Source organism: Centruroides vittatus, unplaced genomic scaffold (genome assembly GCF_030686945.1).
Source record: "Centruroides vittatus isolate TY-2023 unplaced genomic scaffold, ASM3068694v2 contig_801, whole genome shotgun sequence".
Taxonomy (NCBI): Eukaryota; Metazoa; Arthropoda; class Arachnida; order Scorpiones; family Buthidae; genus Centruroides; species Centruroides vittatus.
Window position 1 is genome coordinate 397,069 of NW_027122519.1, and position 25,137 is coordinate 422,205.

Below are 25,137 nucleotides of genomic sequence, written 5' to 3' on the forward strand. Positions count from 1 at the left end.
TGTTTTCGATATTCAATCGCTTTCACATCGATCTACGCCATCTTAAAACACTAATTAATGGTAAATTAATGGTAAATTATATTACAATTTAAGATTGATTTTTGGAAACAAAACATCCTTCGACATTGACGTCATTAGCATAAACTTGACCCGAAGAGAGAACACAAGGCTCGACTTGTAATCGATCGTACGATGTTATTGCAAAACGTACATTAACTGAAGTTATACGGAAACTTTTATTTACATTCCTACCTTTCATATTTGTGTCAATTCGTGCGATAATCTAATATCCTTAGCGTAGAAATATGCTCCGAGTGTTGTATATAATAACACTAACCCACCCCACCGCCATGTCTTCCACACAGCCTCGTACGCAGTCGTGGCGTGTTTCGAAATCGAGGTTGCGAAGTATCCGAGTCGAGAGTTTTTAAACCGCCATTTTTTTTTTTAAGATAAACAGATCAATGTGGACGACTTTGGGTTTTCCATGATTTAGTAAGAGATCCTTTCGTGTTACAATCGCTTGCATTAGCGTTTTATCCCTGACATAATTTATTTTTTATTATTTCTTTCTAATGTACAGGTCAGTTTAATCTTCGTAGGTTGTTATTTAATCATTTTAATATGAAATTGAAAATTATTTTGTTCTTAAATTAATTATGCATGATAATTACGTCTTTACTAATTAAAAGACCCCTTAGCCGAACCAATGTCATGATAATAAGACTGATCTCACATATACACTGTGTTACACAATTATTAATTAATGGTAGAAGTATGAAATTGAATAATTTCAGATTAATAATCAATTTCTTTGATTGTTACAGGTTTTCAGGATGAAATCTATTTTTGTTACTGTAGGAACTACATCATTTGATAAACTTATTAGAAGAATCTGTTCATTGGAAGTGCTGCAGGTAATACTTGCAATTGCAATATTTACTAAGATATGCTCCTTGCCTAGTCTTCGTATGTATTAGTGAGCACTATGTCGGCCTTATTTATTGCTAGACTTATTACACCATCACCGGACACAAGAAAATCACTTTATTTTTCAAAAAAGAATGCATTTCGGACCTTCACATGTTGTAATATAAATAATTATAAAAGTGATGCTACCACATTTACAAAAAGTACAATAAAGTATTTTACTAAATGTCGTGATTTTATTATACTTTTTGTAAATGTGGTGGCAAAAATTTCATAATTATTTATATTACAACATGCTGATGTTGAGGGACTTAAGGTCCAAACTGCATTCTTTTTGGAAAAATAAAGTGATTTTCTAAGGCCGGTTTTGTGTCCAGTGACAGTGTAATAAGTCTAGCAATAAATAAGGCCAACATAGTGTTCACTAATATATAATTTCAATATTAATTAGTGTAAGACTTTCAAACAGATAGCGAAATATAATTACTTGTAATCAATCTTAAAAATTTATAAAAAATTTTTCTTAAAGCTTACTTTTTGTTTATATTATCCTATTCAACCTTCATTTGAAAGAAAATTTCTTTCCAGTAAAATAATTTGTTGATGTAAAATAATCTATAAATGTGATTTTTTTCTTTCTCTAAATCATTCATTGACTAATTTTTTTTCAACACATTTTAAACAGATTGACAATTAGGGATTGTAAATGTTAACTTGGTCAAGGATAATTTCAAAAATTAATTTGGAGTCTTGAGCAATTTGTGATATAATAAAATTAAGGCCATATCTTTTTTATCTTGATTGTATCTTAAATATTATTATATTAGAAGAAATTTCATTGATTAAATGTGAAGTATTTTCAGTAATTATTGAGATAGATTATTTTATTTTATTGGAAATAATTAATAAATAAATTTATGTAAAATATGTGAATAACTTTTTAAAAAAAAATATATATATATATATATAGTTCCAAGTTATTTGTCAATCACTAGAAGTTTTGTAAATTGGTATTAATTTTTTAAAATTTATCTGGAGAAAGACAAAAGGCTGTACTATAGATTGCACCCTATGGTATTTCGGGACCTTCAGTATATATTTGAACTCGGAACCGAGACAAGTTCAATGGTACCCTACTTTTGGACTGGAGATGAAAAATAAGAAAGTTATCATATTTACAATTTCTTGCCTTTCACAATGCATTCTATGCCATTTTAGTTTTCTACTAGGTGCTGTTCGACTGTTTATGCTTCTGATGGACCTCCTGGAGGGGGGCCACTGGCACGCCGCAGAGCGTTTAACATCACTAGTTATTGATTCACGTTAGTTCTTGAACAAAAAAAAAAAAGGAAATGGTGTTTGACTGTTCATGCAATTTCTTGCCTTTTACTTTTTTTTTAACGTGGTTTGCAGACTTTACCGCAAGATGGCAGTACTAGCAGTTACAGTGTCGTCTGCATAATAGCATTAAAAAAGTATGATAACATTCTTATTTTTTGCCTCTGGTCCAAAAGTAGGGTATCGTTGTTCTTGTAAATCAACAGACTAAAACACTAATTTACACCAAAGCAAACATTTTCAGCCATCATCAGGATGTTACAAATAGACCAGTTTTTAAATTAATTGAACATCAAACAATTTTCATATTTAAAATAATTACATTTAATATTACAATTGGTTTAAACATTAATTATTTTAGTAGAAATAGTTAATGTAAATAAAATAATCATTGTATTATTAAAGTCTAGTGCAGTAATATAATGCAGTAAACACCAAATGTCTAAATTATATTTTTTTCTGGATTTCCTAAAAGGATCTCCATGCTTGAACACCTCATGCTTGTCCTTTTAAATTCAACAACCTTCCTCTTTATTTTTCATCTATAAATTTCTAAAACTTAGAAACCAGATACTTCAAGCTAGCTTTCTCCCGTATCAGTCTGATTATCCTTGTATTTTCTCAGTTTACAGAAACCATCTCCTTCATAGTATATATTGCCAAAGCCATGGAAGGTGTTCTTTTCTGGATTTTATGATGATCTTTAATTCTACTTATCAAAGAGTGTCATTGCACCAATATGTTCATTGTCTTGACTATTCCTGTCATCCATGATCGGCTGATTGCAGAGATACTTTACGTTAAACAATGATTAACAGCTGATTGGCATCTAGATGATGGCTAACTGAATTGCGGTTTAAAATTCATTGCCAAGAGGATGGTCATCTATTTCTGAATGCTATCTAAACGAATCTCAACAAAACATTGGTACTTCTTTTTTTACCATTACTCTCCTCTTTTAGTTGTTCAGCCAGTTGGGTTATTCATTTGTGATGCCAGAAAAAACTCTAATAAGGTTTCCAGCTATCTTTTGAAAGCTTCCTGTAGTGTAAACTCTTATGGCTGTCAACAACCGTTGTTGGGCAGTTAATGACGATCCTTTTTCCATTTTGATGTTTAATTTCATAGCCAATTCAATTTAAAATATGAACAAATCCAGATTTAGAAATTTATGCCAAATTCAGAATTCATCTTTGGAATATATTTTTAAGGAATTATTTCGATATCATATTACTCTCTCCCTTTGTAATTGTCGAGATGAATATTTTAAAATATCTTATTTTTTATTTCTATAAAAAAGTTTTTGTAATTACTAAAATTGTTTTCTTTTTGTTTAACAAGATGTTTTGACAAGGAGATTGTAACAATAATGATCCCAAAATGCATTAATGTTTTATAACCAACATGACACTTGAATTATAAATAAAAGCATCTGATTTAATTGTAGTCTTAAGTCTTCACTCGTTTGAATGTCGGAATTGGAACATTTAAAACAAATTTAAAGTATTTAATTATATTATTTATGATCCATCCAAGTAATAAATTAATGAATAAATTTGTTGATTCATCTCGTTTACAACATTTATCAAAGAAACAATATTCATTTTTATCTAAACTTTATCGTGAACAAAACAATGTGGTGATTTCCACTTGAATTAAAATGCCATCTAAACCTGCTTTCTTAGTAAGTCAAATAACCAATTTCTAAATGCTCTCTAAACTTGCAAGCAAGAAATGTCGTCTCTGTGATGAAATTTTTCTGAACCACAGTCTAGACAATTTCTAAATCTTCATCAGTGTCTAAACATTCTCTCTGCAATTGGCTCTATATATTCCAGTATCTTAAAATACACTGGATCTTTGTCATTTCTGAGGATCTTGTAGACATTGGGATTTCTCTTGTAAAATACATCTGTATCCATAGAATACATGATCTCCTTATAGATGGTATGGATGTGAGCATTATAGCTGATGATTTTATAATTTACAACATTTTTGCTTATATGGTAGACATTATTAAGGTTCTTTATCTGATTCATATTTTGTGTAATCAGTGATGTTAGCTTTTAATTGGAAAATTTGATAAACTTACAAGATAAATTGGGAGCTAATTTTAAATTAATAGATCTGTGATGGAACTTTTTACGCTATATCATTGTAAGAATTTTAAAAAACTTGGTATTGAGCATCATTTTATTTTACAATGTAGTTGTAATCTCTGAAGATATAATTTTCATATGGAATTGTTTAATATATTGAAAAAATTCTCATGATTTGCAAGGATGAGGCCAAATTTTAATTTTTTTGATTGAGTATCAGACCAAAAATGTATTTCTTATGTCAATTTGGAAAATACACCTACCATATGGATGTGCCTCATTGCTCCAGAGATTGTTTGAAAAAAGCCATTCAGACAACAAGTTGCAGAAAGTACACTTTAATAAGACAACCCATTAACCTAGAAAATTATTTGTATGAACAGTCAGATAACTTGTTAAAGAAAGTCAGTGCCAGAGTAGTTGACTTGGCCAATCAAATGACCAATAGAATATACAGAAATAATTGTTTAATGTAGAGAGTTCTATTTATAGGTGTAGAGCTACATTATCATAAAGCAGTTATGAATTTAATTCGAACTTTACTTTTACTTATTAAATTTTTTAGTTGGCTATTAAATACAGTAATCTTTTAGTATTTAAAAAATTAAAAGACTTCACACAAATCTTATGGGAAATGGGTTTTGTTGGATTTGACTGAATCTTTGATATTTTGCAGTTCTAGTGGTTCTGATCAAAAGTTTCCATAGGCACAAAGTTGAAAAATGGACAGTTTTTGAGCATTAAAATTAATAAAACCATAAAAACATAAGTGTTGTGAAGTTCTAAAATCTTATTCATTTCAAAATACAAAATTACTAGCAGATGAACCTGGCATTGCTTGGGCAAAAAACAACAGCAGCAAAAATTAAGATTATTAGATTATTTTGTAGTTCTAACCATTCTACTATATTATATTATAGTATTTGATTTATATTTACAAAGATTATCTTACATAAGTTTATCACACCAATTGCCCAATCTAATGCATTTTGAAAATTCTTTAACCTATCCTGTGTTATTCCCGAGATATCTCAAGGTTGTGACCTCTGACATCGACTGGTTGACTCAAGATATCTTGTTACAGCATCAGAATGTTTTTGAAACTAGATGTCGCTAGTCATTATAATTTTTATATTAAAACTAACTTTCAAAATATAATTTATTTGGTTATTACATTTATTAATTTATCTATTTTGTTTGTGATAAATAAATAAAATAAATTCAGACGATACTATAGCCACAATTTTTCTTTTCAAAAACGTGTAAATTTTGTTAGGTTTAACACCAATGAAAATTCAACATGGCATCACTGGCAACAGAGAAGAATTTAAACATCCGATAGGTTAAATTGTGTACAGTAGAGGAATAAAGAATTTTTAAAATGTGTTAGATTGATCACTCAGTATGATAAACCCTTATGTAAGATATCCTTTGTAGTTATATAGATTAAATACTATAATATAACAAACGTAAAAATGAAAACCATATAAAGCATTTGGTTATTTTAGCCTACCATTGTCACATTTATCATGGTACTCAGTATGAAATGGCATTTCATTGGTCAAGTAGACACCAATTGAAAAATATATTTAAAAAAATTTAAGATATCATATTTTTTTTTTAATGTTAACTTTAAGAAACTGTACCATTCACAGCCAAGTATCAAAATGATAATCTGTCAACAAATCAAATTTCACAAGAAAACTGACCAAATATTTAAACTATGCACCCTTGAAAACCATTTAAAACATATTTTGTGTTCACAAGAAACCATGTATTACATAATATTCCTGTTTGAATGTCACCATACCACTGGTTTGATAGAAAGAAGGGACTGTTGCAGAACGGAGTTGAAGTAATTCAACTAAAAGTAGTCATTGACCTCCTCCTGGAAGAGAGGATGGTCAACGTCTACTAATTAATACTGGTCAACTATTAATATTTGAAAAATGATTCATGATGGCCCCTCATGTGATTGAAGTTCCTAACCTTAATGTCCAAAAGGCTTCATATAAAACTTGTTTAAATAAAAAAAAAATCTTGTAAAATTGTTAGAATAATTTAAAGGAAGGGAGCTGGGGAACAGCTAGAAACTTCTCCCAAGGAGCAGATAAAAAAAGAAAAATGGAGTAGTTATTGTAGTCGATAAGACCTTAAAAAATGGTGTTCATGAAGAAATCAGAAGTGACAGGATTATGATGTTAAGCTGGAAATAGGAGGAAGTTTTGTCACAATAGTATATGTGTATGCTCCCCAAACAGGAATGTGGAGAAGAAAAGGATAACTTTTGGATGTAATTAGATAAAATGATAGTAGAAATGTCAGAGAATGAGAAGTTGATCAGCTGAAGATAATCCAGATTGACTACTTTTTGTATTGCAGGAAACATCCTAAAAAAATTAGGAATTGCAAGTTGATTAACAGTGAAAGTGTAGCTGCACAACACAGATTGGTAGTAGTTGATTGAGTGATAATCATTGACAAAAAGATCCAGAGATACCCAGGAAAGTAAGAACAAAGAATAAAGGGGTGGAAATTGAGAGAGGGGGACCTGAATAGAAAGTTTAAGAAAAAAGTACTTGGAAGAATAAAGTTAGTGAAGGATGTGCAGGAATGCTGGGAGTTTAATAGTCATATAAGGAGTATTGGAGGGAAGATATTGAGGAAAGTATCAGGCATCCTGGCTTGGTGATGGAACAAGGAGTTGTAAGTTGCAATAAAAGAAATGAAGCAAATGAAAAAAAGTTGGGAAATGTCAGGTAACAAGGAAAATAAAGAAATATATGAGAGGGCAAGCAAAAAAGGCAGTGCATAAAACTTATGAGGAACTAGAAAGAGAAGATTAGAATAGGAGACTGATAAGAATTACAAAAGAGAGGAACAAGATATCAAAGGATTTCACATCAATAAAACAGATAAAAGATGAGAATGGTAAAGTGTTACAAGACGAAGAGAAGATATTGGAAAGATGGAAGAATTATTTTAGGAAGCCAATGAATGAAGAAAATCCAACAGTACTATGCAGGGACAGGGAGGTAAATGAAGGAGTGGTAGCAGCTATAAGCAAGAAGATGGAAGGGCACTTAGAAAAATGAAGACTGGGAAAGCAACAAGAGTTGATCAGATCCTAGCTGAGGTATCGAGATGTTTGGTTAAAGATGGTTTTGATATTGTATGGGATCTTATGAAAAAGCTATGGTAGCATGAAAGGATTCCAGATGAGTGGGGGGAAATATTTTGATTCCAATTTTTAAAGGAAAAAGAGATGTGCACGAATATGGAAATTACAGAGGAATTAAATTGATGTTGGACTCATTGAAGATCTGGGAGATAATTATGGACAGAAGGTTAAGGCAAGAGACAGTTATAGGTGAGGAACAGTTTGGTTTCATGCCAGGATGAGGAACAACAGATGCAATCTTTGCTGATGGAAGGGTACAGAAAGATGCAGGCAGAACTGCACATGGTATTCATAGACCTGGGGAAAGCATATGGCACAGTGCCTAGACAGGAGGTATAGAGATGTATGAGGGTAAAAGGAATACTAGAAAAGTAAGACTTGTAAAGGAAATATATAAGGGAACAATAAATCAAGTAAAGAGTAGTGTAGCTATGACAGAGGGGTTGTTGTACTGTAAATCTTTCATTTACAAATTTCAATGAATTTAAATTTCTATAATAGTTTAGTTGAATATACAGTCGACTCCGCATAAGTCGACACCCCAAGGGGAAGTGGAAATGTGTCGAGTTATCCGATGTGACAACTAAAGTGAAGTTGGAAAAAAAACCACAAAATTACAATTAGGAAAATACAGTAGTGCGTTATACAGTAGTATAGGCTTACAATACATTGTGTCCTCCATTTACAATTACTCTGTAGATGAAAAACTGAAAAATTCATTTAGTGTTGCTTGTTTTGAGCACTTAACTGTCTCGACTTTCTTTTTCAATGATCACGAACGCCTTGAAAACATCATATTTGCAATTGTCAATTGTTGGCAAGTAACATCTAAGGATTCTTAATGCCTCTGGCATGAGAAAATGCTAAATTGGATTCTGGTGTGACATTGATGTAGATTGTATATTTTCTTTTTGTTTATCTGTTATTATTTTATACATAAAAATACATAAAATGTTAAGGCATTTTTATTAATATGTATATATATATTAATAATAATAATATTATATTATATTATTAAATAAATCGACTCCCCCTCCTGAAAAAAAATGAGTTCGCACCACACGTGCGGAGTGAATTCATTTTTTCAGGAGAGGTGACAACTTATCCAGTGGTGACGAGTTAAACGGTGTTGAGTAAACTGGAGTTTTTTAACATTAATGCCTATGTAAGTCAGCTGGGACCACAGAAAAGTGACTACTTAACCGATGGTGTCAACTTATGCAGACATCGACTGTATATATTTTTTAAGCAACTTAAATCTTGTAAGAATTCTCTGGCTTCCAATGTCTTCCAATAATGACAGAGAGATTCACTGTGAAAGTTGGACTGCACCAAGGCTCAGCCCTTAGCCTGTTTCTGTTCGATTTGATAATGGATGTATTGGTGAAAGATGTGAAGAACAATGCATCATGGAGTATGCTGTTTGTGGACAACATTGTGCTGTGTGAAATATCCCAAAATAAGGTAGAGAAGAAGCTGGAAGAGAAGGGCATGAAGATCAGCGGAGCAAAGACAGTATATGTGATATTTGGTTAGGGAATGAAAGTTATTTAAACTCAAGAATGAAAAGTTAATAACAGGTTCCAAATTTAAGTATCTTGGATCAAATGTAGCAAGTGAATGGAGAAATGAGTGCAGAAATCCAGCATAGATTTCGGAGTGGATGATTGAGCTGGAAAAAGATGAGTGAGGTGCTGTGTGAAAAGAAAATCAGCTTCAAAGTGAAAGGAAGATTATACAGAAATCATGGTAAGACCTGCAATGATGTACAGTTCTGAGATGTGGGCAATTACAATAGCCTGGGAAAAGAAGATGGAGACAGCAGGGATGAGAATACTGAGATGGATGTGTGGTGTATCAAAGGACAGAATTAAGAATGGTTACATAAGAGGAACAGTCAAGATAGGTTCTACAAGTAAGAAAATGCAGGAAAGATTATGATGATTTGGACATGTGGCGAGAAGTGAGAACTGTTAGAAAGTTGGAAGTAATATGGAGGATGAAGCAGGAAGACCAAAGCTGAGATGGAGACACATGGTGGCAGAGGGTTTGGGAGAGAAGAGATGTACCAGTAAGGATACTCTGGATAGAGAGAAGTGGAGAAGATAGATTAAAGATGGAAATTCCGACCTCATATAAACATAAACATGAGAAAAAGCAAAGATGAAGAAGATGATTTCCATTTAATTTCATATTACAGTACTTTCTTAAATTTCATCTTTCAGGATAAATTTTTTAGTTTCTTTACTCTAATTTGTCTTTTAACTTTGGTCCAAAATTCATATATCACTCTTTTAATTTACATTGCATTTCTTTTGTTTCTTTGATCCTACCAATTTCTTCATCATACTTAAGAAACACAAGACTGTTAATAAACTTTCAGGAGTCACCAACTTTAAAAATGTTTCAAACATTTTCAATGTTGTTTGTTTCAAAAGTTATCAATTATCATTCTGTATTAATATGTTTGAATATGTTTTTTTTGGCAATTCTGATCTGGTAATGAGATGTGAATCATCTTGAAAAATGTTTAATTGTAACAAATAGTGACTTTTTGAACTTTATTAGATAACTTATGTTTATTAGATTTTATTAATATCTTAAATAAATTATGAATCTTTTATTTACAAATTTCAATGAATTTAAATTTCTATAATAGTTTAGTTGAATATATATATATATACTTTTTAAGCAATTAAACATTTAAATTTTGAGTATGTTTCAAATATGATCAATGTTTTAATATTTAAATATTCCAAATATTATAAAATGACTGAAGATGCCTTAAATTCATTCAAAGAGAAAAGTACTTACTGTCTTGAATAAAATTTATTGTTTTATGTCATTGATGTATTTAAACTGTAGCATTTTTACATTTCTTCTGTGATTATCATTTCCTAGATTACAATAAATAAATATATACATTTATTAAGATGAGTAATAAATGTATATAATTTAATAAATATAATAATGATATTTTTATATTATTGAGATTTTAGTCTTTAATAATATGTACCTTTTATGAATTTTAATTTCTTTGTATAATAAAACAATAAGATTTATTTTTTAGTATACCAAAAAGTGAATTGCACATCAAATATAAGTGAGTATGGAATTCAAAAATACTGCACTAAATAAACAAAGTTTAAATTCTAATTTAAATAAATGATTTTCAAATTTTATTGAAACAAATTTTTTTTATTTTATTCACTTTATTTTCTTATAGAGAAGATATGTGTGTGTATTTATATCTGAATTATAGTGATATTTGAATTCCTTTTTGAGAAGTTTTCAGTGACATTTATGTTCTAAGAAATAAATTCATTATTTCTTGTAATTTCTTATTTTCTTGCACTTGCATTTTTTACATACTGTATTTACTCACATATAAGACAAGGTTTTTATAAATTTTTCACTGCTTCAAAAACCTAGGTCATCCTATATGTGTGAGCGAAGGACTTTTGCCTTTTTGTAATAATTTTTGTAAACCGTGTGTTCACATTTTTTACCGGATGTTCGCCTTCTGGTGTTTAAAAACAAAAGTATTTTATCTGGGTCATTTCATTGTTCTTGTGTATTGTTAGGAGTAAAGATGAATAACAAAGCTTTTGAATTGAATTCCACGTTGAAATTTCAAAATCACATGGAAGCCTGATATAAGTTTTAATCCATTCCCACTTGAAAACATGACTATTCACAAATCAGAATTTGGAGAAACTCATAAATGTAATCGATAGAGAGTGGATTTGACTGTTAAGAATCGGCAAAAAAAGTTCCTGATTGTCCAGCTTTACATGAACAAATTATGTCGATTTTATAAGATTTTTCCTTAAAGTTTAAAATGCCAGTAATTTTTGTGGGACAATGTGTGCATTTGCATTCATTTGATATTTTATTTGTGATCAAACAAAATGAAATTAGAACTGTATTAATAAATCTAATTTTGTTTATTTTGATCTTTAAAGTCACATCTCGTTCCATATGTGAGATTGTCTTATATGCAAGTAAATACTGTATATAGTACTTAAAAATAAAAATACTTCTATACAGTAATACTTCGACTTACACTACCCCGACTTACGCGAACCCGGAGTTATGCAATTTTCAAATCTCGATGATTCGTCTTTTGTTTCAGCACCATGCAACTCTTGATTACTCACCTCCCCCAAACTATTGTTCAGCTTACATGTTCAGACATGTTCGCATGGAATCGACACATAGCTACAATTTATTTTGTGTTATTTATTTCTGTGTTTGTTATATCTACAGAGACTTGAAAGACTCTACTATGTCATCTAAACGAAGTAGAACTGATTCTTCTGCATCAAACAAGAAAAGAAAAACTTTATCTTTGGAATGTAAAGTTAACATTATTAAAGACTTCAATACAAAAATGAAAATTTGTGAATTGGCAAAACTTGATCCTTTAGACCCAGTTCAATCAGATGATCGAATGACAGTTGGAAACTTGACAGAAGGCCTCAGTTTAATTGAAAAGGGGTTACAAATTTTAGAAAATATAGACTCCAATGAAGAGCACATTTCTTCTACAAAACGAGAAATAAAAAAATTATTAGCATGCTACTAGGAAATTTTGCAGGAGGAAAAAAATCTTTGAGCCGTCAGATGAATTTGTTAGATTTTATGAAGCCTTCTACATCAAAATAACTTCGGTTTATGATTTTAATAGTATAATTTGTTATACATATGTATTATCTAAGATTTTATTAAACATTTTTTTTCTAAATTATTGTTTTCTTTAGTCTCCGACCCCAATTAAAAATAATTTGTATGTATTTATATGCAAAGTTATACCCCGACTTACGCAAATTTGACTTAGGCGGTTATTGCTTGGTCCCACCTATTGCATAAGTTCGGGGTATTACTGTATTTTACATCTAACAGATAATTTTAATTTAATTAAGAATGTTGTACTTTCTTGCTTTAATGTTTCAATTTGGTTAACTTTAGTTAAATCACAAAATGAAGACATTCAAATTTATTATATATAATCAAGTTAGCTAAAAGATTAATCAAAATTCATATATGATAGAATTCACTTTTAAAAAATATATATGTATATTTTAAACAGATTTACATAATTAAAACTTTTTTGTAAATAGAAATAAAAGTTATAAAAAATTAAAAAGACAACTAAACACATACCACAATCTCAGATCAGTTTAGCACATGTTATTTAAAAGTTCTACAAGTGATCTTCTGTAACAGTTTTATGATAATATGTTAATGCTGTAAGGTAATCAATAATCATATGTTGTAAACTGCATCTAAAGACCTGCTTCTGGTATGAATGCTTTGTTTAAACAGATAGTGAAGAGTAGTGGCACTACCATCACTTACAAATGAAACCCCACTATTTTCACAATGCTTAGGAATTGGAAAGATCCTCTTAATATTCAGAGAGCTACTGCAGTGTACATGATAACCCTATGTGACAAGAAATTTGATAGGAATTTGATCTATGTTGGCTTCATCAAGCTGCCCATGAAGAAGAGAGTGAGTGAGCACAATATGGCATCAATAACGGAAAAGGTCCCACTGCCTTCTCTAAATATACCTTGGATGACAACATTGAAGCTTTGTACAGTACATCAGGAGGCTCTGATAAGAACAGCTCTGAGATGTAAACTTTATTAGAGATCTTGAATCCTTGGAGATTTTTAAGACTAACTAAAATCAACAAGAAGGATGAGAAGCAAGTCTCCCAGGCCTGACAAGTGATATATGATTGATGATGATTGTGGATATATGATTCGACATTGTATTTAAGTGATTATCCAATCAAATAATGCATCTGCTGGCTACATATTGGATTTTTAAGTTTTGAATTCTGCCATGGTTATTTTTCAAATATTCCATTTTAGAATGACTTCTACCTGAAACAGGTTTTAGAGGTAGACCAAGAATATTTGTAGAACTTTTAAGTAATAGGTGTTGGACTGATTTGAGGTCGTGGCATGTTTTCTCTTTTTACAAACTGTCCAGTTGAGTGAGATAAGTAGAAGTGAAATTAAAAATTTATGCCAAAAGTTATATAATCTCTGGATAAAGTTCACTGAATTCAGCGTTAATAAGGTTCCTCTATCACAAGTACTTTCAACGAGTATATAATTTTTGCTGTTATTCAGATGAGAGTGAGATAAGAATTTTTTTATTAAATATTTTTTAAATTCAAAAAATCCTTTGCAATGAACAAATAATATATACAGTTTCTTTAATATTTTTTGGTTCACAAATATATAAAATGAAAAATTACAGCTTACAAATTTATTTTAGCACTTTCTCATATTTTCTGTAATTTTAAATAAAATTTCTTAGATTTTAACTTATAAATGCTTACATACAGTTTTCTGACAATATGTTAATGCTGTAAACTAATCAATTATCATATGTTGTAAATTGCTTTTACTTTATTTCTACTATTTTTTAATTTATTTTATTTTATTTATGAAACCATTAATTTTTTTCAATTATGTAAGAAATGCTTATTTATTATTTTACATATTTTAATATAAATTTATTTTATTTTAACAGATTATTAAATCACATAACTTTACAAAATTGGTGTTACAAGTAGGAAATGGCAGTTATGAACCAGAACTTGAAGAAAACAATGATATTGAAATATCATGGTATAGATATAAAGAATCTTTATATAAGGATATGAAAGAAGCTTCTTTAGTTATTTCTCATGCAGGTATTGATAATTATGTGAAAAAGTTCTATTATGACTAATCTGGAAACCAAGAAGTTTAATTTTTTTTTAATCTTTGGTTTAAAAAATTACAAATAATATATAGAATAATAAATTACAAATATATAGAAAATGCAGAACATACAAAAATATCTTCACTTCCACTCTTTCCAATCACAGGAACTAACAGTCTTCCTTTGCAGAGATGATCTTTTATTGTAAGCTATGACTCTGCTACAATATGCAAAGTAGTTTTAAAATGTTCACTGATGATAAGCCATAAACCATTTAAAATTGTTTGTTAGTTCCTGATAGTTGAAAAGGGTGGAAGTGAAGATATTTTTGTATCTTCTATATTTTGTAAATATACTGTCTGCCATTTTAAATCAAGTACAAATAAGTTCATTTTTAGAGTTTGTAATATTTTAAAAGATTAATATTTCAAATTTTAATTTTTAAAATGAATTTTATAAAAGTATATTATGTGAACATGAAACAAATTTAGAATTAAATAGCAATTTGAATGCTTATACAGTAGACCCCCCTATGACACGGTAGATACGTTCCATGTTATATGAATCCGTGTTGTACAAGTCACTTAAATACATGAGCCAATCACAGCCCAGCACTTGTGCAGTTTAGAGGCTACGGCTGTTTGAAAGGTTTTCTTTCATAAAATTAATCGATTCTAGACTAATTTGACTCAACTTTTCCAAATCACGTATAATATTTTGGGAATAATCCATATAAACTATGCTATAAACAAAACATTGTAGGATTACTTACCGAGTGTGCACTGTTCGACAATGCCATTGCTTAAGCTTGTTTTCGTCGTGGAGCGGCTCGTCGAACGGCGGGCGCATGTTTCCTGATAAGTTATTTTTCTTCGAAAAATTTGCTGAACTTTGGAGATATCAATAAAAATATAATTTTTATGGCTGTTGAATAATAAATGTTTTTTAGTAGGTCCAGTGCTCGTTTAAACTCAATGGTTTGTACAATATTCGCTATTGGTCCAGATTCGACCAATCCTGTCGCAACACAAGTCAGTGATGATGTTTTACTGTGTTATACGAGTCTCTTTTAGCATGTTATACGAACACGATCGCAATTTTTTTGCCATGTTATACGAATCCATGTTATATGAACTTGTGTTATAGGGGTGTCTACTGTAATGCAGTTTGAACAGCAAACTGTTTGTAATGGCTGTTGTTAGAATTTTTGAATTGTAAACTGAAATATGAAATTCTAAATTTCATTATGTAAAATTATTAAAAAATAATAATAACTTGACTTCCAATCTAGCATAATCAACTTCTAGTTTATTTAATTACTTGTTTTCGTAAAGTAAGATTTCCTTTGTGAGATTTCTTTTGTGAACTTTTTATTCTTGATGAATAATAAAAATGAAATAATTTATTTTGCAGGAAAAATTGTTTAATTATATAATGTTGATTGTTTTTAGATGTACCATAAAAGAAAATATTATATGCATTGTCTTTTCTTGCAGTCAGAATAATTTTATCTCAGATCGGTTCTGTGTTTAAAATAAGAATGTTTTCCTCGTTTTGTTATATGATCTTATATATAATTTATATAGGTGCTGTTGGCATTGTTTTCATTTTTAAATGTGTTACAATTGCAATAACATATATGATCAATATCTGTTTTCCTTGAAAATTAATTTGATTTAGCAATAACAGATGGCGCTAAGAGCTTTTCTAATTTGGAAATGTTTGGTTTACATTCTGTTCAATTTGAATTTAATTACAAATTACATTTGCTGATTTTCTAAATTTAATTAAATTATCACAACTTGTATATCAGTAGTGCTAAAATATTTCTACAAAAAATTTAAAAAATTGAATAAAAGTTAATATTTCTTAGATTTATCCTTAGAATGTAGTAAATTTTAGAATTATCATTAAAATTTAATTTTTTCCTGGACAAATTGCATCTAGTGCAGAAAATACAGTAGAAATCAACTTATAAAATATAATGGATATTGCATTAGAAATTTCATTTTTACGAAAATATCAATTTAAATATTAAACACTTCATTATTATTGAATAGATATCTTTTATATCATAAATATAGTAATACCATAAGTCATATTATTTTACAGTTTATACATATCCAATTTTCATTAGTAGAGAAAGACATTAGCAGTATATGTGGTTGTTATTTTCTTATGGTCGTGAACCCTTCTGATTTTGATTTATTTGTATAGATTTTGGTCTTTGGTAAACCTTACATTAACTTATAGATCAATCAATTAACTTTTATTGTATACAGCAGCCATTCTCAACCTTTTTTGAGTTGTGTACCCCTTGGCAGCCCATTTTCCTAAGTTTTATTTTCCATTTTTGGTAAACTTTATTTCACATATTTGTCAAACAGTGGCACCTTGGTCAATTATACAGTGCTGTACAATTACATGTAAAAAACTTTTTTAAATCAAAAATCATTGGAAGAAGGATACGGATAAATATAATAAAAAAAAAATATTTTTATTGAAAGCTAAGCATTGAGTGTTGTGATGTCTCCAAATGCCTGAATGCAGAATTCGAATATTCTTACAATACATTTGCCATTATTAAGTTTTTTCACAAACCCCTAAACCACCAAGTGTGCGTACCTCTGGTTGGGATTCACTGTTATACAGGATTAATTTTCCATTACTTTGGGAGTAATACAATGTTTTTATAATAGTTAATTAGTTATAACAATGTCATTACTAGTTATAACATTTTCTTAACATAAAAATTAAAAATTAAGGCTGTATTAGCCATATTACAATCTAATTTGAATTAGTTAACTATTGTATTTCTGTTATAAATGAAAATAACCTCTCTCAGTACTATAGATTAAAGTAAAAAATTTCTAACAAAATTATTTGAATTACAATATTTCCCATATATTTTCTAAGCCATAGTGGGAAATAGATTACATTATTTCCATACAATAAACTTTTGAACATAATTATACAAATTAAATTACATTAAATTTATTTCTGAAAATAAATTCCTTGAATTTGATTTAAAAAAAAAAAAAAGCCATCTTAAATTCAGTTCAGAATTCAGCATAAATCAACTGCACTTCTGACATTCTTTCCTGTTATGTCTTTTCAATATAAACCTTATTTATTACCTGCCATCTACCCTACCATAAACAAAGCATTTTTTACTTTTCCATAAAAACAGTCTTACAAATGGGGTTGGATAAAATAAAAACAGCTTTACTTATAGCAGGATATCAATGTGAAGCTTTTCAGAAGCCTCTTAAAAAAGTTCAGTGTTTCTCATTTCCAAATAAAAGTTTCACTTTAGCTAAAAGTCTGAATAAATTTTTCAAAGCTTCCTTTTCATTTTAAGGGTTAACTATGTACAAATTACTCTGTTTAACTACATAACTTTTACTTTTCTGGCTGTTATATATAACAAAGGGAAAGTATGGCAATTGGTCAAAAATGACCTTTCCCAAGATTTTTACATTTTTCAACTCAGAACAAGGGAATCGCCAGGGGGAGGGGCAGAGGGGCAGTTGCCCTCCCCTAGAAATTCGAAAAAGTTATTTAAATGCTAAGTTTTAATTAAAATGATCTTCTTAGGCTTCTTGTAAGTTAAAGAAAATGTTTTATTTGAGATATTTCTTTTCCGGTACATAGTAAATGATTAAAACTTTATGAATTGTTTCTATTTTACCTACATACAATTCATATCCTCTATCAATTTACATCATCTTGCCCCCCCTTACCCATTGGCTGGCGTTGTCCTTGACTCAGAGGACTTTGAAATGTCAAGAAATGCAAAAAAAATTTGGGGGTAATTTCTGTATGTATGGGTGTTAGTGTGTGTGTAGCATGATTTTGTTCACCGTCTTTGAAGCTTAATAACTCTGGTGCTTTTTGTCAAAAATTTCTGAAATTTTGCAGGGAGGTTTGTTTATTGGGGGGGGTTGATGATATAAAATTTTGATGATTAAAGGTCAAGGTGGGGAGATAAAGGGGATTGTGTGTATCTCCAGTAGGGTCAGACTTAATGACAATTTTACTCATTATTAGCATTTACAATTTTTTATAAAGTCCATCTCCTACCCTCAAAATTAAGCTTTTTGCTATTTTATAATAGTTAAAAATATAAAATGTTTTTAGTAATAAAATATTATAATAGATGGTGCCACCAAATGTTGCCAGAAAAGTTAAGCAACTTGTTGCTGGAGTTTTTTTTATCCTAACTGGCAATAATTTATCATCCTTAGTCAAGAGCAGGATGATCAGTTTTGGAATTGTTAGTTTACCAAATTACTCTGGTTTTCTATAAACCTTAGTTAAAATGTTGCATCATTGAGTGTAAGAAGGATGTCCAGGAAATGAACTTGGTGGTGGCTTTCTTGCTCAGTACAGAGGTGAATGCAAAAGGGATTGCTGTTGACCACTTCTAAGAACTGGATTAAATCAGATTTCTGGTTATGAGTACATCAACATATCAGAAGTATAGAATTAATATCCAGCTAGATACAGGTAGGTTTCCTACCACGCAGATAGATACATTCCTTGAAAATACCGCATTGTGGGAAATCACATTATAGGAGACACCAACTTAATACAAAAACTGGGATTCAGTTTTAAAAAGACAAAAACTGCCTTTTATGGTGTAACATTTTTATCATTTTTTAAATTTATGTACATAAAAAGCTTAAATAAAATTCAACATCATATAAAAACTAAAAAGATTATGATTTCAAATCAAAATCAAAAAGAAACATAATGTTATGCTCAAATTCAGTCCTCATCATCACTTATTATAGTTGTTCGAGAATGTTTGACTGGCCTTATTTCAAGATCTGAGCTTGTTCCATCAAGTTCCATTGCACTTATGTGATCCGTTGCGATTTTTCTGTTATGTGAAAGATAATTTGTTTCTAAATATCCTAAACTGCGTTGTAAAAGTACTGCATTGTAAGAAAATTTCCACATTTTTCCAACCGCATTGGAGCGAAAACGCGTTGTAAAGGTACCTCGTTGTAGGAGGCCTACCTGCACTTCTTAATTTCCATAACTACACCTTATCTCACTGAGATTTATTTATTAACTTTTACAAATGTTTTCAACCTGTTCTACAGGCCATCTTTAGGTTTTAGAAATCTGTGGAACATTGATAACTGTTCTTTTTGATTAGAACAGTTAAGAAAACATTTAAAATATAAAATTTTTTGGAATATTGAGCTACTTGAATCCAAAGAATAAATTACAGTAATATATATACAATTTAAAATAACAAAATAATAAATATAATACAATAAAAAGTATTTATTTTATTTTATTTATTTATTTAGACATATTGGGAAGAACCCATGATGTGGGGAATACATACAACAAAATCATTACATATACATTGCAAACTAATGTAATATTACAATTCATAAGTTATTACAGAGAAAAAAAATATATATATACATAAGTAAAACAAACAAATTATACAAAGCGATACTAACAAGTAAGAAATATTTAAACAAAATATCCATATATAAAAATAAAAAATTGTGGGAGAACTATCCAAACAATAAAAAAACAACATTATATAAAGAAATTAATTACACCGACCTATAAGACAAAAAAGGATTAAGTTATCACATCAAACAATGGATAGTCTCCCAAAGATTCTTAGCCACAAACACTTTTAAAGGAAGAAAGCAAATGCCATCTTTGGGCAAAATCGAATACTCCAATATGCAAACCAAACAAAATGTACACTACTCTCCGTACAAAGGATCACAATAAGATCCAGAAAATTCTCAAATGGAATAATAGGATACCAAAAATACTTTCACGAATGTTTTTCTAAATTAGCACATCTAGCTATCACACGAAAAGCATCCAATAGCTGATCACCTTGACAATATATGCAAATTTCTCTGTGATGATTCTATAAGACAAAAAAGGATTAAGTTATCACGTCAAACAATGGATAGTCTCCTGACAATAAAAAGTAAATAAATAAATAATTATTGACATTGACATCATATTTAACAATAGATCTTTCGACACAAAGGTATACATTAAATCCACGCATGACCCCTCTATATATTTCATCTTGGTCAAATGACCCCTACATTTATAAGTTCTTAGCATTTAGAATCTTTATCAGAAGAGCCTTTATGTATTGCTCCAACATATATGACAGGATAAAAAAGCTGGATAGAATTATAAACATTGCTGTATAATTAGGATATAAAACTACTGTAATTAATAAATTGATAAATTGTTATATGGAGAATAGAAAGAGAATGATAACAAGAAAGAGCAAGATAACTAAGTTTACATATAACAAGAACATTACCAGTGTTATGAATGAAGTAATGGGCTTCAAAGACTCCCTGTTGGTTTTCAAGCAGGCACCCATCATTTTTTAGCCTTTTAAGGAATGATCAAGTTAAAAAAGGAGTACACAAGATCCTGTATAAAAATGAACAATGGGTTTGGAGAAAGAATACATAGGGGTCACAAAACAGAAACCTTAAACATCTTAAAGAACACAAGTACAATTGAGAAAGGGCAGTATTGTATGGTTTTGTCTAGAATGGCACAAAGTGGAGGATCAGTAGTAGAATGGGAGGAAGATAGCATTATAAAACCGGTATACTTGCCAACATTAGCAATGAATTTAGATAAAGTTGAAATTTATTGAAGTAACCTTTTGGGTAGATGTATAAACTATAAGGATACTGCAGTATTACCCACAGCATGGAAATATATACGAAGGCTATTTTTTAAATAAGGTCCGTTTTTTAATAAGAAGAAAAATACTGTAAATATCGTTAAAATATATTTTTTTCCATAATCTACATACTTTTATCTACTTTTCTACATAATTTCCATTTTGTTTAAACATTTGTCATACCACTCAACAATTTTTTGAATTCCGACTTCAAAGAAATCTGCCGCCTGTGAAGAAGCCCAATCCACGACTGCAGTTTTCACTTCTCCTTCATCGTTGAAATGTTGACCACCAAAGAACTCTTTTAAGTATCGAAACAAGTGAAAATCACTGGGTGCAAGGTCTAGACTGTGTGGATGATCGTATCGAGTCAAAACAATAAAGCACTGTTTAATCTTTTTGTTTTGTGATTGTCAGAAAGCAGTCTTGGAACGCACCGAGAAAACAATTTTCGATAGTTCAGTTTCTCCGAAACAATGGTATACAAAACTGATCTTGAAATCTGTGGAAATTCAATTGATAACGTTGAAATCGTGAATCGTCGATCCTCTCGAATTTTGTTATCCACATCACGAATCAAATCTTCAGAAATCAGAGAAGGTCTGCCAGGGCGTGGCTCATCATGCACATTAACTCACCCATCCTTGAACATTCATACCCATTTTCAAACTTTACTGTCACTCATAGCATTATCACCGTAAACTTCACAAATCTGACGGTGAATTTCCGCTGCTGCCAAGTTTCTTGCACTCAAGAATCAAATAACAGATCGTATCTCACAGTCGGCAGGAGACTCAATTTTCTTAAACATTTTAAACTTTTATAGCTCAGCATACAGACAGACTATATGGCTGCAAACAGCGTCAAAACGCGCGCCAAGCTTGCTCGGAGCAGAAGCGTATGCATACTGCCGTGATTGCGCATTATTTTCACTTTCATTCACAAATGGACCTTATTTAAAAAATAGCCCTCATAGTTGTAAAGAACTTATTGGATAATAATGCATAAAATATAAATCGAACTCACTTGTGCCTATTGACCGGTGTGAAATAAATTCAATTCAACGAACGTTTTCTGGACGCCTTCCGTGTCCTTCTTCAGGTTAACTGCTGGATTCTATTATTTTTAAAAAACTGCGTTCCGATCTTTTAAGAACAAATTCAAATGAAGATAGTTCGAAAGCGCGATGACCATCGCGCATGCGCTATATCTGTCGTGCTCCTTGTCGTACTGTATCATATTCTTTTTAATCTTTGTATTCTTTTTTATCTTTGGGTCACATGATTTCATGTGTTATCGGACCCAAATAAATCTTCATGCATCCTCTTGTAATAAAGTTTGCCAAGCAAGCGAAAGAGTTATCTCGTCGCGTGAATTAATGCATGTTGTTTTATTACAAGAGGATGCATGAAGATTTATTTGGGTCCGATAACACATGAAATCATGTGACCCAAAGATAAAAAAGAATATAATACAGTACGACAAGGAGCACGACAGATATAGCGCATGCGCGATGGTCATCGCGCTTTCGAACTATCTTCATTTGAATTTGTTCTTAAAAGATCGGAACGCAGTTTTTTAATAATAATAGAATCCAGCAGTTAACCTGAAGAAGGACACGGAAGGCGTCCAGAAAACGTTCGTTGAATTGAATTTATTTCACACCAGTCAATAGGCACAAGTGAGTTCGATTTATATTTTATACACCCCGGTTTGTAGGATGAGGATATGTTAATAATGCATAATGTCCATACAATTAACAACTGATGTTATGAATGTAATTTTTTTATTATATTTATCTTATCTTATCTTTTTATCTTATTTATTATTTTGTTATTTTAAATTGTATATATATTTCTGTAATTTGTTCTTTGGATTCAAGTGGCTCAATATTCCAAAGAATTTTATATTTTAAATGTGTTCTCAACTGTTCTATTCAAAACGAACAGTTATCAATATTCCATAGATTTCTAAACCCTAAAGATAGCTTGTAGAACAGGTTGAAAATGTTTGTTAAAGTTAATAAATAATTTTCAGTGTGATAAGGTGTTATTGTGGAAATTAATCAAAAACATGCAATTTATTGCACATAATGCTACAATGACCTAAGTACATAAAATTCTTGATGCCAAAATGGGATGGGGAATCACAATTGATAAATGCAGGCTCTCTTTTATTAAAATTTCATTAAGAAATATAGTTGAGCATTATTAACAATTTTTAGTAAATTATTTATGATATTGATTTGGTGACATAAAAAATGCATAAATTTCTCTAAGAGATTTTATTTGAAAAATTAATATTGTTTAGTTATTAATTTATTACAACATGATATCAAATTCAATAGTAAAGTTGATGTAGGTTTTCCAGGGTCTGCTCAAGTATATTTTTCAGATGAACTAACTTATTTTGATTGATAAATTCTGATCACTCAGTTTTATTGTAAAACTTGTTGCATTGCAGATTGAAATTTTGCGATTGTTGAGGTGGATAAACTGCCATCCTATTGCCCTGAGGATTCAGGATCAAATTCCGGGCATCCCTTTTCAGGGATGATCCCAGATATACAGGTATACCTCACCTTACGTCTGTAATCAGTTCCAGGAGAGGCAACTTAAGACGAATTTACTTGTCTCCAAATTCACTTGCCACTAGGCTAAACCACAAATAACCATTCCCAGATCTATTTTTTATTTATAAATGCATTTTTAATAATATGTGGTTAATAAGAATCTATTTTAAGCTTACAAACAAATAAATTTTAGTTTTTAATACAGTACAGAAAAAAAATAATCTAAATTTACAAATACATGTACAGTACATGTTTATAATTTGGCAATGTTTACAGTACATTGCAGACTCTATTTGTGAATGTGGTTTGCTCTAAGATATTATAAAGTAAAATGATTTTGTAAGGTTAAATAACAAATACAGTTATTGAAATTATTTTGCAATAGTAGAAAAACTAATTTATGTTAAACTTACCAATTATTTACATTGCGGATGTAGATGGCTGTGGATTGTCAGCATCAACAGCTGATTCTGATATTTCAATTCTGATTCTGAGTATTTTAATATGATTTTATATACTTTTATTCTTATTTATTGTACAGTAACATGTTTTTATATGCTTTTAATGTATTTCTAGTGATATTACGACTTTAATATTTGTGACGAACAGAGGTAAGGTCAAATAAACTTGACTTAAACTTGATTTTTATTTCTCCATATATATTTTTTGACAAACGACATATAATGGAGATTGACTTAACTCGAAACGACGTAACTCGAGGTATACCTGTATCAGGCTTCATTCCTTACCATTACCTAGCCACTTTATTGTGGGCTTGGCTTGAACCCATGATGGTTACTTTTAAACAACTTTTTTTGCCCTGTGGACACTAAGAGGGCTTTCTATCAAGTCCATTATGATTTCAGTCAGACTCATAAAGGGGCAGACATGTAATGAGAAAGGGTCCAACATATTTAGGACAGATCACACCCAAAAAATTTCTGGGGTTTTTACTCATCCGGATTCATTCTCGGGTTGCCTAGAGCAGTGGTTCTTAACCAGTGTTCCGCAAACCTACTTTGAGTGTTCCATGAAAGAAAAAATTTTAAAGTTTTTATTTAAATTTATTCCCATTGCTATATTCCATGTTTTTATTTTATTCAATATATTAGTTTATTGAACTTCATTGTTTCCTGAGAATAGTAAACATGGAATTGCTTATCAATTTTTGAATATATTGATACTAATGATCCATGTAATAAAAAGTATATGAATAATGTTTCATGGTCTCAGAAAGGTTGAAAACCACTGGCCTAGAGGAATAGGTAAATCCTTAATTGCTTAGCCATCCAGCCACTCACAATGGGTATGGAAAAAACATCATATTTGTGCCCTCAGAGCAGAAAGATTCAAATATGAAAAAAGGTGCAATTTTAATTTATAACTAGAATTGCAGTCATGGTTTCAATATTTAATCTCAGTTTTTCATTTCTACTAAAGCCATAGTTTTTGGAGAACATAGAACCCAATTCTATCAATTTATTTTGTAGTTTTTGTTTGCATATAACTATTTTCAGTTACATTTTACAAATTCCCTGTGTTTTTTTTTCTCAAAATTCAATATTTATTTAACAGAAATATT

The 25,137-nt window shown here is 30.2% G+C and overlaps 2 protein-coding genes across 5 annotated transcripts in view; one reads left to right on the top strand and one right to left on the bottom strand.

Moving 5' to 3' along the window:
• The window catches only part of LOC136982051 (E3 ubiquitin-protein ligase Arkadia), an 83,386-nt gene extending 82,994 nt beyond the window's left edge, over window positions 1-392 (bottom strand). For both annotated transcript variants that reach the window (XM_067278484.1, XM_067278483.1), the window contains exon 1: window positions 253-392. The gene's annotated coding sequence lies outside the window, so the exon portion shown is untranslated. The remainder of the gene's footprint in view (window positions 1-252) is intronic.
• The window catches only part of Alg13 (Alg13 UDP-N-acetylglucosaminyltransferase subunit), a 45,911-nt gene continuing 20,782 nt past the window's right edge, over window positions 9-25,137 (top strand). The window contains exons 1-3 of one of the 3 annotated variants that reach the window (XM_067278485.1): window positions 9-60; window positions 828-917; window positions 14,104-14,266. In XM_067278485.1, coding sequence (XP_067134586.1) covers window positions 58-60; window positions 828-917; window positions 14,104-14,266 — 256 coding nt within the window. In that variant the 5' untranslated portion in view covers window positions 9-57. Of the gene's footprint in view, window positions 61-422; window positions 584-827; window positions 918-14,103; window positions 14,267-25,137 lie in introns of those variants that run through there. The other 2 variants (XM_067278487.1, XM_067278486.1) reach the window with 2 other exon arrangements.